Genomic DNA, 16186 nt, shown 5'->3' with positions numbered 1-16186 from the left:
GCTCCCCCTGGAGTCCAGTGTCCAGCACAGCGCCCAGCGCTGTGCCCCGCTATCTCAGTGACCTTGAGGGAAGCGCCGACTAACCCCATCCCTCCAGCATTCCTGGTCTCCCGCTTCTCCCCAGGAGAGCTTCTCCCTGCTCTCCATCCGGCCACCACGTGACTGGTGCCTTCACCGGCTCCTCCACAGAAGGCACTGTGTTGTCCCTGCCGCTCGGATGCCCTCCCAGCCAGCTGGTGTCCCCTGCCACGCAGCCCTGGACAGTGTCCCTGCCTGTGTGATGGGCCATAAAGGAGCTTCACAGCGGCTGGTCCCCGGAGTGGCGAGGGGGGGTGGGGTCTGCAGCTCAGCAGTTGGCTCTGCCAGCCCGGCCACAGGCGCTGGCGTGGTGTTTCGGGGCAGGCACTCCACCTGCCTTGGGGACTGGCCAGGCCTTGTCTCCTTGGCAGGGAAGCAGCACTCTGTCCCCTGCAGAGGGCAGAGAGCAGAGAGCAGTGGGTCATGGTCTTTGTGCCTCTCAGTCCAGCCTGCGCCTCTCTGACCAGGAATCAGGAGGGCAAAGTCCAGGAGCCTGGAGGAGGGCGCAGGATGGGCCTTGGGGGAGGGCCGTTGTCCTCACAGGGACTTTCCAGGCCTGGCTGGCTCCTCGTGGGTGTGGCAGGGAGAGAGCGAACTTTTCGGAAGCTGTTGGCTGCCCTGCTTTATGGCGCTGCATTCTGCCCGAGCGTATACTGGGCCGCACGTGGGAAGGAGGCCCTCAGACTGTCCCCGAGGGTTGTTCTGCAGCGCCCGGGGCTCCTGTGGGCCCCTGGCGCCCGGGGTTGTAAAACCAGGATGCCCGTGGTGCCCGTCCTGCCTGCCGGCTCCAGCGGTGGGCGTGCAGCGGGCCCACATCTCGGTGTCAGCAATACCGGGCCCTTACTTGTTCCGATTTCTCATCCAGTTAAATCTCACTGGAGGACAACAAACTCATCCTCAGCCTCGTGGTGGGACCCCTGCTCCTGAGTGGTGTGGAATGGGCTGGGCGGGGGGTAGGTAACATTTCTCAGTCTAGAGCATTCCACGGTGGCCTCTGGACGTTTGGTCCATACTAGTCACAACGGCACCTTTGTCGTCCACGTGGCCACTGGATGCTGGGTGGGACTCGGGTCTCTGCGGGGTGCTCGCTGCAGCTGTGTCCCTGCCCCCTCCCACTGCCTGGCCCACCCCCCCACACCCAAGCAAAGCACCTTCTCCTATCTTGGGGAATCTCCCCGATCCTCACACTACCCGCTCTGGCCCCCCCGCCCACTCACAGCCCAGAGGCCGCCTTAGAGAGGCGCCCGCTCAGCTTCACGCTTCGGTAGGACGGGTGGCAGGGGACGTTCCTCCCAACCATCTCTCGTCATCACCGTCGTCGTCCCTCACCGCCCTCACACAGAGGGACAGAAGGGAATCGGGGCCACTGCCTGTCGCACAGGCTGGGGGAGGGCCTACCTGATCACTCGTTCCTAAGCTACATTAACTCATGTCAGTGTTTTAATTAATGGTATTTATAAAAACTAACACTATCCCACTATGAGGTAGACAGAGCAGCGGTTGTTATCACTATCTCAGGGGGAGAAAGGGAGGCCCAGCACTGTCCATCCTGCACTGTCTGCTGCTTGGCCCGCCCGCACTCTGACCCCCCGACACTGGCTTCTGTGCCCACTACAGAAAATATGCCGGCTGGAACCGGAGGGGCGCCTGAAGGTGGACCTGGCGCTGCAGGCGGCCCAGGCGCTGTTGGCCTGCTGCCCCGAGGACCAGAAGCCCGAGATCCTGGCCCAGCTGAGGGACATCAAGGCCCAGTGGGAGGAGACGGTCACCTACATGACCCACTGTCACAGGTAGGGCTGCTGGGGACCTTGCCAGGCCTTTGTCTGCCCCTGCCACTGCCGGCCCACCACCAACCACCACGCTGGCCTGGGCCCTCCGCCCAGGGCACGCTTCTCCAGTGCTGGGATTTCTGGGAACAGGGTGTTCTCGTGGGATTTCCGCCAGCTTGGCCCGCCTCTCTCTAATTATAATCAGGCTTAATGATGGTAATAGACAGTGGGAGCCCATCTCGTTTTGCCAACAATTAATTCTCTGTAGACGTGCCATGGGCACGTCCGTCAGCGGGATGGAAGAGAGGCCCCAGGGCCGGGGGAGGAAGGCCCAGTCCTGGCTAGCACTGCAGCCCCGATGCCCTGCCTGCACCCGGGGGCCAGGCGGGGTGGGGCAGGGCAGGGATCAGACTGAGGGGGGCCTCTTGCTCGGACGCCTACTTGCTGTGCGGCCGTGGGAAAGTCACTTGACCTCTCCGAGCCTCGGGCGCCTCGTCCAGACAGTGGGTATAATCAAATGTTCCACGGAGGCTGCTAGGAGGAGGGAAGGGGAGATAGCCAACGTGAAGAGCGAGGCACCCAGTAGGCCCTCAGTAAACAGGAACAGCCAGCGCCCACCCCCCCCCCCCAGAGTGGTGAGTGGGCTGGGGGGCTTCGCACAGTGCTTTTGCTTTTCAAGCCTTTTCACGTGGAATTCCAAAGTGGCTTGATGTGGTGTTACAGATGGGGAAACTGAGGCGAGTGAGGAGGCAGGATTGTGCAGCGAGTTCATGGCAGCCCCTGAACGCACACACAGGCCCTCGGCCTGCCGTCCCCATGGCGTGGTGACGAGCCCACAGACAGTGGTGTCTTCTGCAATTATCAGACACACTTTGTGTCTGTTAGTGGGCATGCCGTGGTAAGAGTCTGGGTGCCTGTGCCCAGCCCCGCCACTGGAGTGGCATGACTGGGGTCCCCTGCACACCGACAGTGGGAGTACGGGGCGAGGATTTGGGATGCTGGTAGCTAAGGCTCCATAAGCTATATCCGCCAGGCTGGTGGTTCTGGAGCAGGTCTGGAATCAGAGCCACCTGATCCTTAGCCCCCTGCCCCCGCTCCACAATTCTGTCTCCCAGACAGGGGGTCTTGTCCAGCAGGACCCAGGTAGGGCCCAGAATCCTCAGTGTCAGCGAGCCACCCAGGTGACCCTAAGGCCCAGAGAGGGCGTCAGCGTGTTCCCCTCCCGCAGACCCCGAGTGCCAGGAGACAGGCTGGCGGCTTGTCCAGGGCGCTGCGGTCTCAGGGCGCCGTGGTCTCTCTGCCCGCAGCCGCATCGAGTGGGTGTGGCTGCACTGGAGTGAATACCTCCTGGCCCAAGACGAGTTCTACCGCTGGTTCCAGAAGATGACGGTGGTGCTGGAGCCCCCCGTGGAGATGCAGCTGGGCCTCAAGGAGAAGCAGTGGCAGCTGAGCCACGCCCAGGTGCTGCTGAGCAACGTGGACAGCCAGGCCGTGCTCCTGGACCGGCTGCTGGAGGAGGCGGCCTCGCTGTTCAACAGGATCGGGGACCCCAGCGTGGACGAGGACGCCCAGAAGAGGATGAAGGCCAAGTACGATGCCGTGAAAGCCAAGGCCCAGGTGGGTGAGGGTGGTGGGTGTTCCCCCAGTGCAGCCAGTTCCCCACCTCATCCAGTCACCCAGCCACCCACTCGCTACCTAACCATCTGTCCATCCATCTGCTCGCCATCCACGGTCCGCCCACCCAACACCCACCCGCTGACATTCACGCATCCGTCCACCCTCCTGGCCACACACCCATTCACGTCCCCACTGAACTACCGAGACGCCCACTCACTGCCCACTCACTCACCACCTCACCTACCCAGCCATCCGCCCAGCTGCCCACCCTCCTACACATCTCTTTACTCTCTGCTCCCCCATCTACGTCCCCACCAACCCATCCAACCTCCTATTTGTCTGGACAACCACTCAGTCGCCCACCCAGCCGTCCGGCTACTCATGCACCCACTCGTCAGCTTGCCCACTCCTTCACCCACCCACTCACCCACCCACCTCTCCACTGTCAGCTACCACTGTCCACCCCCTCACCCACCTACCCAACCACTCACTGTCCGCCTGTCCCCCGTCTGTCCCTCTGCCCACTCACTGTCTGCCCGCCCGCTCATCAGTTGTCCGTCTGCCCACCCTCCCACCCCTCACCCCGTCCCTGCCCTGTGCACCCCCGGTGTCATGCAGTGGTCTGTGCACGGCGGGCGCCCGATGTGCACAGGGTCGGCCTGCTGACCGGTGGACAAAGGCTCACTTTGTCCGACTCGCCTCGCTCCTCCCCTTCCCCGTTTTCTTCCCTCCTCCCACCCTCCAGCCACTCCCCTCCGCCCCTCTCTTTCCCTGTCCCCACCCCTGTGCCTGCCCTTTGCCCCTGGTCCCTCTTCTCGTTCTCAGTCTTATTCTTAAACAGCCCATTGAGTTACTGTGTTCAATCACTGTTACTGTTATTTTAGAAATCCCGTTTGGTTCTCTTATATGTCCCCGCTCCTTCTTTGCAATGTCAGGGTCTCTCTGTCCTCACGTCGTGCACCCGTCCCGGATGCGGGGTGTGTCTGGCATCATTCTGAGTTTGTTTCATAGTCTCCATCAGAGGCAGCAGGTGGGCGGGGGCCAGGGCCCTCTGGTGTCCGACGCGAACTGTCCCGTGAGAACGGGCATTTTGCTGTGAGGTTCCAGAGGGCGCCGTGACCCTCGGAAGTCTGAGAAGCTGAGAGGAGCAGACGTTCTACTGCCCGTGGCAGGAGAGTTAGCCCCCGACCCCGAGGTCCTCATCGGTAAAATGGGATCAGTATCCCGGCCTCACCCCAGCCGCCCTGCCCCCACCCCGGGCCGAAGGAAAGCAGCCTGCACCACCACCCCCCAAATGGGCAGTTAGCCCTGCTGCCCGGTAGTCCCTGAAGACTCACTCGCAGTGGCCCAGGGGCCTCCTGGTCCCCTGCTCTGGACACGCGATGAGAGGTCACCTGGCCTAAGAGGCTCTCTCACAGCAGGTGAGAACACCACCCCCAGGCAGGCAGCTGAAATCCCCCCAGCGACAGGGCCGGGGCTGTCCTCCGAGAGGGGAGGGCCCCTGGGGCGTTGCCTCTGTCTGCCTGGGCACCTGCCTCGGAAATCGCAGGCCGGTGGTCCAGCAGCAGGAGCTCACTCCTCACAGCCCGGAGGCTGGAAGTCCGATATCAGGGTGCCGGAGCCTTCAGTGTCTGGTGGGGGCCGCTCCCTGGGGTGCAGGCGGCCGCTCTCCCCTTGTGTCCTCCTGCGGCAGACAGCGCAAGGGACAGCAGGCTCTCTGGCGTCTCTTCTGATAAGGGCACGGACCCTCTCACGGGGACCCCACCCGCAGGACCTCATGGCCCACGGAACAGCCCCCACGGGCCCATCTCCAGACACCACCCCATCGGGGCTCGGGGCTCCAATGTGGGGCTCTGGCGGGGGTGGGCACCATTCAGTGTGCGCCAGACGCTGTTTGCACTGACCCTCGTCTTTCGCCAGCAAGCCCACTGCAGCAGAGCTCACGCTGGGGGACAGGCCATTAATTTCTGCTGCCTCTGAAAACCCATTTCTGACTTCCAGTGGGCTCATTAGCAAAGCCTCTGGTGCCAGCAGGGCCAGGACCAGGGAAGCATTGCGGGGGCCACCTCTGCGCCGGTGGCCTTTGTGACCACCCCCTGCAAACAGTTATTCATTAAAAGGCCTGACTCAGACAAGGGGTGAGCCCTCTGTCAACGCAACGCACTTGGAAGTGAGGCAGAAACAGAGCAGGCAGGCAGCCCGTAAGGTCTTGCTTGTTTATGTTGTCAGAGAGCTTTTAATCCAGCGATTCCCTCTCCCCAAGAGCCAGGGGCACAGCTGCGCCCTCCATCCCGCCGCTTCCCGCCCTCAAGGAGGCGCGAGTGTCCCACGTCTGGCCGAGAGTCGGAGCAGCGGCCCGTGCAGCCGCGCAGAGGGCGGTCCGCGGCGCCCGTGTCGGCGGGCTGGGTTTTGGCGTCCCTGACAGCTCTTCCGGCCACAGATGGTTTCATTGTTTGGTCTAGCGCGAGAAGGGGGAGCCCTCTCCCATTTGTCACCCCTGTCATGTGCTGCCGTGCCGTGGCGGCCGAACGGCGCTCTGCGATCTCTCTGCCTGGCACGAGGCTCGCCGGGACGGCCGCCCCGCTCGGCTGCGGTCCCATCGGGGCCTGCGCCCTCTCCCCGGAGCCCGGATGGAGTGTGTGTCTGCCCGGGGTGCCAGCGCCTCGCCGCTCACACGCTCACGCAGCCGCCGGCCAGCGTGTTCATCACACGGGCCGCTCCGCGATGACATTCACGACTGTCAGGCAGCCGGCGCCCGAGGTGACTCTCTGCTCCTTGTTCCCGACCCCGTCTGGTCCGTGACTGAGCCTTGCCCGTGGGTGGGGCAGCCCTGGCGGACACAGGCGGTCCCGTGGGAGGGGCGAGGCCACCGTCCCGCTGAAACGGCAGTGTTTTCATCGGCGTGGGTGGCCGTGGACGCTCTGGGCCTCGCGCCCACGAGTGGGAGGCTTCTCCACACGTCTCCGAAGGGCTGGGCTGGTTGCCTCGCCATCCCCATCTCAGAAGTGGGGTGGTTTTCTCCTGCTCGCCGTGGTCATAAGTGAAGGTTTAAGTGAATCAGTATTTCTGGGCTCGGCAAGGAGCTGCTCCAAGGGAGGGGCAGGCAGACACAGAGAGCGGGGCGGTGTTGGAATCTGCGTGTCCGTCCACACTTCCCAGCCAGGGACTCGGGGCTTCGTTGTGTACCTGCTCAGAGGCCCTCCCCTCCCCCCCCCGCCGTGCTGTGGCTGCCAGGTGAGGTCCGCACCCTGCGGCCCACGGACCGCACGCAGCCCACCTCTTGATTTTGCACGGCCTGTGAGCTGAACATGGAGTTTCTGCCTTTGAACGATTGCACGGAAATTACCAACCAGGACATTCCATGATATGCAAAGATGTGGAATTCGAGCTGGAGTGTGCACATTTCAGTTGTAGCAGAGAACACCCAGCCCAGGGGTGTTTGCCTGTGCTGCACCCTGGGGCAGGAGCAGCGCCCCGAAAGCAGGGCAGCTGCCCCAGAAACCCGCAGGTCGGGGAAGCCGGACGAGCTGCAGGTGGCCAACCTCCGGTCTGGAGCCCTGACTGGCAGTCCGACACAAGCCGTTTAAATCCTGTGTCTCAGGTCCCACGAGAGAGTTCTGTGACCCCACAGCATCGATTTGGACATTTGCATAATGGGGGGTTTTGTGATTGTGGCACAGATTAAATAAGATCATGCTTGTCAAGTTCTAGGCCTGTAGCCAGTGCTTGTTAAATGGAAATCCCCTCTCTCCCTTCCCTTGACCCTCCTGGAAACATCCCCCGCCCACTCCAACCCCCCTCCCCCCTCCCCGCTGGCAGACACCCCATGTGTGTCTTCCTGCCGCTCAGGAGGCGTCTGCAGAGCCTGCCCGGAGTGGACCTGGGAGACGAACCGACACGGTGCGGCCTGCCCGTAGGGAGCTCTTGGTCCCCCCGGCGGGAGCCACCACAGAGGGAAGGCCCTTTGCTCAGCCCGGGGCAGCGGCACTTGGTCGGGAAAGGAGGGTGCCGGGGGTCGTGCTGCCCCGGAGCACGGAAGTCAGCAGGTGGCCGTAAACGATGGCTCACCGTGCTGGAGCGCTCACACGGCCGCCTGCTGCTGTCCTTGGTTTGCGTGAGCTCCGGCCCGTTCAGTCCCAGTGCAGCCCAGTGGGGCGGGCACTCCCCTCCTCACTGCCCCCTGCAGGTGGGGAGGCTTGGGCACAGAGGCAGTGCCCGAGGCAGGGAGTGCCTGAGGCAGGCCGTGGTTCGAGTCACGGGCAGCAGGCCCCGAGCCCAGGGTCCGGACCTCCGGCTCCCCATGCCCAGTCATGGCATCTGCCCTTGACCTCCAGACTGTGGCACTTGGACCTGAGCCTGGGGGCAGCGAGGAGCCCCGGAGGGGTTTCAAGAGAGGGTGCTGTGATCAGTGGTGTGTTTTGAACAGTGGAGTCCCTAGGCACACAGTGGGTCTTGTGTCAGGAACACTTCTTTTCCCAGAGCCAGTCCCCCCCCCCCCCCCAGACTCCCGTGTTGTCCCTATGTGGTCAGAACTTCCGTGGGGCCGTCTGAAAACAGAGCGACCCCAGCCCACGCGGGGGGCTGGGCCTCCCGCACGAGGAAACAGGCAGCCTGCCCTTTGTTTGCACGCCCCGCAGACCCTGCTGTGAAGGGGCCGTCCCCCTGCGACCCAGCCTTACCATCGCGTTTCAGTCTCGGTGCTTTCCCAGGCGGCCGATGGCCTCGGACGGGCCATCCCACCTCCAGGCCGCCGAGTCCCTGTCTGTTGGACCGGACCGATCACGTTGCCTGTGAGGGGCTGCTGGGAGAGTCCAGGGTGGTGGCGGTGCCCACAGAGTCCCCGGGGCAGCGCCGGCCCCGTGGTGAGTGCTCAGGCGACGGTGTTAGGTGGCAGGAGTTGCGGTGACCAGGCCCCACCTCAAGTGCCATTCCCAGGGCACAGCGGGACAGAAAGCCAGCTGGGCAGGTGACGGACCCGGCACTGACTTGCTTGGTCTCCGAAGCTGAGAGTCTCTTGGCTTATTGCTAATAAGCCAGAGAAGGGGGTCTGGGGTCTCTATTTCCAGCAGAGGGGCTGCCGGTTGGCTGTGCCCCATCCCCCTGCACACCTGCACGCACACACACCTGCATGCACACACACCTGCATGCACACATGCACACACACACACAGGCCCCGAAGGCCAGGGCAGCCAGGCTGGAGCCCCCCACGGCCGCTGACATTCCTCCCTCCCTCAGGACAGAGTGGGCCTGCTGGAGCAGGTGACGCGGGAGCACGAGCGTTACCAGGCCGGCGTGGACGAGTTCCAGCTGTGGCTGCAGGCGGTGGTGGAGAAGGTGCAGGGCTGCGTGGGGCGGAGCTGCCAGCTGGCCGACGAGCTCCGGCTCTCCGAGCTGCAGGTAAATAACCCGGCTGTGTCTCCCCCAGGGGCCCCAAGGGAGCTGCAGTGGGGGCGAGTTCTGTGTTAGAGTTTATGCAACAGGGGGTGCGGGGGCCAAAGGAGATACAGACCCCACGGGAGGAGAAGTGTGGGGTCTAGCGAAGCGTGTTGGGGTCCTCGGGTGCCGTGTGGAGGTCTCTGGGCCGCCAGGGCACCGGGAAACCCCAGGCCCCGGCGGCGTGGTCTAGACTGGTGGGTCCCAGACAGGGGACATCTGCAGAGTCTGGAGACATTTCTGGCTGTCACAGTTGGGGGTGGCAGGGGGGGCTACTGGCATCCAGGGGCTGGGGCCAGAGATGCTACTAAGAATCCTACAGTGCACAGCACGGCTCTCACGACAGGGAACTATCCAGCCTCAAATGTCAGCAGGGCTGAGGGTAAGAAAGCCTGGCAGAGGTGGCAGGCCCGGGGAGGGGGGCAGGGGCTCTGTCCCCTCTCACCCTCCCGACACGCAACAACCTTGAATCAACTTCTGACTCCCTCTGTAAAGTAACTGGGTAGATTATCTCCGATAATTCAAGAACCACTCTATAATTTTTGCAACATTATACAGCACCTGTACCCTTTATTTAATATTTGTACTTATGTAAGAGTGTCCACAGCACCCTTGCTCATCACGGCCCCACGCCGAAAGCAGTCCAGGCTCCTGGCGGCAGAGTGCTGGGGAAACAATCTGATAGAACGTTACCTGTCGGGACAAACGTATTGTCATGTGTAGATGCAGGGATGTAACTCACAGTAAGGAGGAATGAAATTCTGATACCGGCTGCAGCGTGGAAAAGTCTAAGAAAATATTATGCTGAGTGGAAGAAGCCAGTTTCAAAAAGTAACATATTCTGTGGCTTCCAGTAAACTGTAGAATCTCTCGGAGTGTTAGAAATGCCGTATGTTTCGGTAACAGTGGGGATTACACGAGCATGCGTATTTCTCGAAACTCTCGAACGGTCACACCCAAGGTCTGTGTGCTTTATGCCACGTCAACTACACTTCAGTAAAAAAGTTAAAGAATATTTCCAAGGCGTTTTCAGATAAAATAGATTTAAAGGTGTTCACAAAACAGTTTTTATTTAAAAAAAAAATCAAAAGCTGACGACCGTTTATGTAAATCAGAAACCTGATATCGAGGTCATGGTCGGACCATCAGTACTCATTCGTCATTAGCGGGTGACCGTACAGATCAACACTGTGAAGTCCAGTGGGTCCATCCGGGTCCTCTCGGCCCCGTACTGTCAGTCTCTGCTACACGGGCAGAGTAACGAATGTCAGGGAGTGTCAACGACATTTAGAGAAGCACCCGCCAGAGACTCTCTCCTTGGGGTACGGAGGTGACTGGTAAGAGATGTGGGCAGGGGATTGCGTCCCCCTGCAGTGAGTCAGGGCCGTGGAGGTGGACGGTCCGCCCCTTGGAGAGGTGGTCTCTGGCCCTGAGCCAGGAGTCTAGGAACCCACGTGCAGCCTGACCTCGCCCTCCGGCTTTTTTCCACCCGGCCTCCCCTTCAGGGCATCGCCGACGATCTCCTCAGGGGTGAGGAGTCTCTGAAGAGGCTGGAGGAGCAGGCCGTGGGGGTCATCCAAAACACCTCTCCCCTGGGCGCGGAGAAGATCACCAAGGAGCTGGAGAAGATGCGGGAAGTCCTGGAGAAGCTGCGAGCCCTCCGGGGGGAGGAGGAGGAACAGCTGCGGGGCCTGCTCCGGTCCAGGGGGGCCTTTGAGCGGCGGAGGAAGCTGCTGGAGGCCGAGCTGGGGGAGTTCAGGAAGGGCCTCCGGAGGCTGGCTGAGGACGGCCTGGAGCCCGCGGCCGGGGCGGGGACCGAGGACGAGCTGGTGGCCCGCTGGAGACGCTACTCGGTAAGCGGTGCTGGGCCAAGCCATGGCCGTGCAGTCAGTCACCCCTGGGAGCTTCTGCGTGGCGGGCATCGCAGTGGGCCTTCAGCACACGCACTCTGGTTTTCCCAAAGTTGGGCGTTTGCACCCATTTTCCAGATGAGGAAACTGAGCCCTGGAGAGATTTCCCCACTCCCAGTATTCCTAGGATCACAAGATGCATCAGCAGGTCGGTGAGACCAGAGGTGGATGGTCTCCAGGCTGCCACTTCTGTGCCTGGTGGGGGCGTGGGGGGTGGCCGACTCCCTGAGCCCAGAGCAGAGGGTGTTCAAGCCAAGGGTGAAGCTCTTAGTGTAGAGATGACCATGGGCCAACTCGTCATCTGGGGAGGCCAACAGACGTGCCCATTCTGGGCAGCAGGGTGGGTTCCAGTGACACGTGGTGTCCAATCAGAGCACCCTCCCCCTCCCCTGCCCCGTGTGCCCACTCACAGGAGGTTCGACCTGTGGACGGAGAGATTTAAGGATAAACACCCTCCCCTCTCCCGTCATTATTCATTAACTCAGCGAGGTCACTCCGTGTCAGTTCCGCCAGGGGAAGCATCTGGAAGAAGAGCCAGGCAGACCCACTTCCGCTGTGCACTGCCCTGCTCTCTTCCCCTCCCTTCTAAGTCCGCCCGCGAGCACGAGTGTTGTTGCGTGTGCCGGAGCAAGGCACACGGGCTCCCTGGGGCCCGCTCAGGCCCGTCGTGAGGGCCAGAGCCCACTGCAGTCGGCTCTGTGCACAGGGACTGGTCCCCAGCGCAGCACCGTCTGCCTCGGCAGGAGGGGGCGGCCCGGGCAGTGGTTAGGGGTGGGGGCTTTGGGACAGGACCGCTGGCCCATCAAGTCCTGGGTGGCTCGCTTCGCCAACAGGATGACTTTGGGAGAACTACTCTTACTCTCAGTTAAATGTCAAAAGGGGATTTAATAATAGGAACCCCCCCCCCCAACACACACACAAATTCCTTATGAACACGTGGAAACAAGAACGCTTAGACTAGCACCTGCCGAAAAGCCAACACTCAGAGTACTGCTTTTACCGTGCGGTCCAGAGAGGGGAGGTCAGAGGGTGCGAGCTCTTTGGGAAGGGGCACCCGGGTGCCCTGCCACTGCCCCCTGTCACACAGCCACGTGCTGTTCCGGGAAGCCGTCCCCGAAGTGGGAGGCCGACCACAGCCTGCCGGAGGCCCCCTGCTGCACCTGATCCTGGGGTCACCTCAACTCTGACCAAGTCCTGACTCATTGGGTATCCGCAAGAGGGAATTTCAGAACTGATCACTAGGGACTTTGCTCTTCAACAGCACTCGGGCAGTTACTGTTTGCATTTCCTGTGGCGTGCCCTGTGGCCAGGAGCAGCCACACCCGACCTGCCCAGCCCAGCCCAGCCCAGCCCAGCGGTGTGGGGGCCTGGGGGCCAGGCCAGGCCTGTGGCTGCACGGCTGTGGGACCGGCGGTGGGCTGGGGCCTCCCTGGCCCAGCGGAGCAGGGACAGCAGAGTGCACTGAGCCCACCCGGCACCGAGAAAGGAGTGTGGGCCGCTTGCCCTTCTGAGAAACTCGGGGGAGGCAGGCGCGTCAGGGCCTCGGCTGAAAGAGCAGCCCGCAAAGAGAGCATCTGTGCGGGGCAGGCTCACCCTCAGAGCCACACGGAGGGCTGCGGGGCCCTGGGTGGGGTCACGGCCACGGCGCCCCCCCTTTTGTAGACGGGGAGACAAGCCGCTGAGAGTTCCGCAACTCGGCCAGGGCGGAGGGTGCAGAACTCGGTCCCGAGGTGGTTGGGCGGTGCTCCGTGGAAATGTCCTCAAGGCCTGCCCACAACCCTCTAGGCCATCGTGCCTTTTGGTGCTGAGGGGGCAGCGGAGGAGCCGGGGGGCCTGGCTCCAGTGTCCACCTTTGACTGGCCCTGTGGTGTCGGGAAACACTTGGACGGCGCTTCCTTGCCTGTGAAATGGGGACACACCCACCCACCCACTTTCCAGAACCCTTGGGAAGCTTAAATGAGCGAGACACCCAGCACACTCAGCATGGTGTCACTGGTGCTAGACATGAGTTGTTTGTATTATGAGGAGCTCGTATTCGTGACCAGGCTGTGAGGTGGGTGGTATCAAGAGAAAAACCAGCCTGGCGAGGGAGGGTCACGGGAGATGGGGGAGCAGGGCCAAGCCCCTGCCTGTCTTCTCCCTGGCTGCCCCGCCCCCTGCCCGCCACGCTCACCGCCCTGGACACACGCCCTGTCCTGTCCCGGGACCTCACCACCTCCCTCGGGGCTCATTTGTGCTGCAGGCGACGCGGGCGGCGCTGGCCTCGGAGGAGCCCCGGGTGGACCGGCTGCAGGCCCAGCTGAAGGAGCTCATGGTCTCCCCCCACGACCCGCAGCCGATCCCCGACAGCGTCGTCGCTGCCATCCAGGAGTTCCAGAGGTACAGGGGAGGGGCGGGGGGCTGAGGGGCGGGACGAGGGGCGGGACTCAGGGCCTCCTGTCCCCATCTGAGGCCGTCTCCGGGCAGCGGGCTTGCTTTCTCTGGCAACCTGGTAACTTCAGGAATCCTTGCACCTCTCGATGGCTGTCTGCCACAGGTCTGACTCAGTGTGGTCACTGTCCCTTTGGAGAGTAGTTTGCGTTTCTCTCCCCCAAAGAGTCCCGAGTTTGCTCTTGTCCATGCTAAGGGGCTCATTCACCCATTTCCCCCGAGTCTCTTTATGCAGCTCAGCACTGGGGCTGGGTCCACCACGTAACGACCCAAGGGGAGTGTTTTCAACAGGCAGACACCACCCCCCTGCCTGCTGAGGGTGCTGACGCCGGCCTCTTCTGCTCCCTCGGCCCGTGGGCTCTCAGGCACAGCAGGTCCCCACCTTCCTAGCTCAGCACGGACGAGCAGACCGAACTGCCGCCCTCGGTGCAGCACAGCACGGGGTTAATTTGGAACCGTAGCTGTTTTTCAGTGTGTGGCTTCAGAGTTGTTTAGAGCACGGCAGAGGCATCCCTGCATCCACAGGACCTCTGCCTGGTCCTGGGCGTCCTCTGGAATGGGCTCCGGGACCTCCCCCCTTGCTGTGTGTCTCTGACCCCACGGTGTCCTCAGTCCACACCTCTGGACATTCAGAGCAGTGGCCTGGACCGGCCGGGGGATGTCAGCCTGGGGCAGGCGGGGTACGTGCACCTCCTGTGCACAAGCAGGCCGTGCCCAGAGTTATAGGGGCCCGGCAGGATGGTCATTCACTCAAACAAGGATTCGGCTTGCTCCTGCGGGGTCCCCGGGGGCGGGCAGCACCTGTCTCAAGGCTCCGTCATTGCTCTTTAGAACTCGACGTTCCCTGGTCATGAAGCTGGGCTGCGAGTCTGTTTGGGGACTGGCTCCTTTCCAGTGCACTTCCGCCCCGAGGGCACAGGGCTCACAGCCCGCGCGATAGCAGAGGGACCGCCCCGGGAGCAGCACACGCCGGGTTCCTGGGGGTCCGGGCGCGGCTGCACTCCTGAACTGACTCCACTCTCTCCGGTTCACCCCCCACGTCTGAGCAGCATGAAGGCGAAGAGCACCAGGCTGCGCAACGCCGCGGGGGTGGAGCTGTGGCAGCGTGTCCAGCGGCCTCTGCAGGATCTGCAGCTGTGGCGGGACCTGGCCCAGAGGCTCCTGGACGTCACCGCCAGCCTGCCAGACCTGCCCTCCATTCACACCTTCCTGCCCCAGATCGAGGTAAGCGGGGACCGGCCGGAGGGCTGACCTGTGAGGCGGGGGGAGGCCACCGTGGAGTGGGGCAGCTCAGGTCTTATCCTAGGGAAAGGCGTGCTCCTGGGTCCTCTGCCTATCTGGTAAAGTTCACGGCAAACTGGCCCAGCACAGGAGGTTTGTGCTCCCAGGAAGCACCAGCATTCATTATCGGAGACAGAGCTCAACCTCAGAAGGCAGGCAAAGCTGGGCGCCCGGTGTGACCCCAGAACTCTGCACTGAGCCTGCCACACCCTCTCCCTTCCAGACCCCACTGCGGGCAGCCCTCTGGTGGGAACCTGAGCAATGAGAGAGCACGTCAGGCCGTGCCCTTTACGTGATAGGATGCATGCGACAAGTGACAGGAGACCTGACCAATGGTAGCTTAAAACTCAGTGATCTTCAGGCGGTCCCAGGGCTGGCTTGATAGCTCGATAGCATCATTCAGGACCCAGGCTTCTCTAGCTCTAAGCCACGCCTCCTTTCACGGCCGGTGATGGTGGCCACCGCTGCCAGCATGCATTCACGCGTGAACAGGAAGGAATGGCACGGGAGCTAAAGAACTCTCCATCTACCACTTCCAGCAGGGAGGCGAATCCTCCTTCCGAGAGGCCAGCAGACTCCCCTTACACCTCATTGGCCAACCCAGGTCACATGACCACCCCTGGCCCAATCCCTGGCTGAGGATGATGGGATTACCATGATGCGTGTCCATTATAGTCATCCTCCTAGAACCTGGAACCGGCCATTTGCTACCCAGACAAAATCCTGGCCATTCGGTGAGGAAGCCGGAGGAAGGGCGGTTGGGAGAGCTGTGGACCGTGTCCGCCACCCACGCCCGTCACCATGGTAGCTCCGGTTCACCTGTAAACACTGCCTTGGGCTGCCCTGAGCTCTGAAGTTCACAACAACGTGCTTTCAGGGCCAGGTTCCTAGACACCAGAGCATCGGGAGTGTCAGCCCCGCTTTGCATTCATTTCCGTCCTGATGATACCGGTCACGTCTCCTTGGGGAACGTAGAGATCTGCGATGGAAATGAAGAGCCCTCGCTGGTGTTCCCATGGGCCACGGGACACTGGTGACCTGCTGGGCAGTGTCTCCATCACTGTCCTGTCCAACCTGGTGGAGGCTGGCGTCGGCCCCTCCTCGGCCTGGAGCGCCCTCCTGGGCTGCAGACCAGGGTCTCCCTCATGGTTGTCCACCTGGCGCTCAGGTTGGAGCAGGTGCGTTCTCCCTCCATGTTGCCCATGCTGCAGATCATGGCCTCCCCTTCCGGGGGTCCTGTGGGGCCCCTGTGGAGCCCCTCCTGCTCCAAAGGATGATGGTCTGTCTCTTCGAGGTACTCCTCAGAGATCCCCCAAGGAGAATTTCATGTGTGCCAGAAACCTCAATTTCAGGCCAGACTCTCCCAAACACACCCCTTGCATCTGATGAAAAGCCATTGAGCCATTTCCACAAGATATGGTCATCATAGACCAAAGCTTTAATTAATAAATTACAGTTTCTACGTATTTGAGATCACATTATATAGTTTTATCCACTGATATGTCGACTCTACACATATAAGCTTTTTCTCAGCAGCATTTAAAGCTGTTCCAAAAAGGTCATCGTTTCCAACGGCTGCCTGAGGTTCCATTTGTGGGTATGCCATAATTTACTGAGTGTACCACACATATTTAGGTGGCTTCTGATTTTTTGTTGTCGTAATTAATG

General features: G+C 61.8%; 1 protein-coding gene across 2 annotated transcripts in view; it reads left to right on the top strand.

Moving 5' to 3' along the window:
- Positions 1–16186, top strand: part of SYNE3 (spectrin repeat containing nuclear envelope family member 3) — a 74012-nt gene that overhangs the window by 33313 nt on the left and 24513 nt on the right. For both annotated transcript variants that reach the window (XM_045822897.1, XM_045822899.1), the window contains exons 3-8: positions 1696–1868; positions 3155–3464; positions 8700–8861; positions 10403–10750; positions 13050–13186; positions 14287–14461. In XM_045822897.1, the coding sequence (XP_045678853.1) occupies positions 1696–1868; positions 3155–3464; positions 8700–8861; positions 10403–10750; positions 13050–13186; positions 14287–14461 (1305 nt within the window). The remainder of the gene's footprint in view (positions 1–1695; positions 1869–3154; positions 3465–8699; positions 8862–10402; positions 10751–13049; positions 13187–14286; positions 14462–16186) is intronic.

This window comes from Phyllostomus hastatus, unplaced genomic scaffold, assembly GCF_019186645.2.
Source record: "Phyllostomus hastatus isolate PE091 unplaced genomic scaffold, TTU_PhHast_1.1 phas_scaffold_501, whole genome shotgun sequence".
Taxonomy (NCBI): Eukaryota; Metazoa; Chordata; class Mammalia; order Chiroptera; family Phyllostomidae; genus Phyllostomus; species Phyllostomus hastatus.
This window is presented reverse-complemented; position numbering and strand designations above follow the sequence as displayed.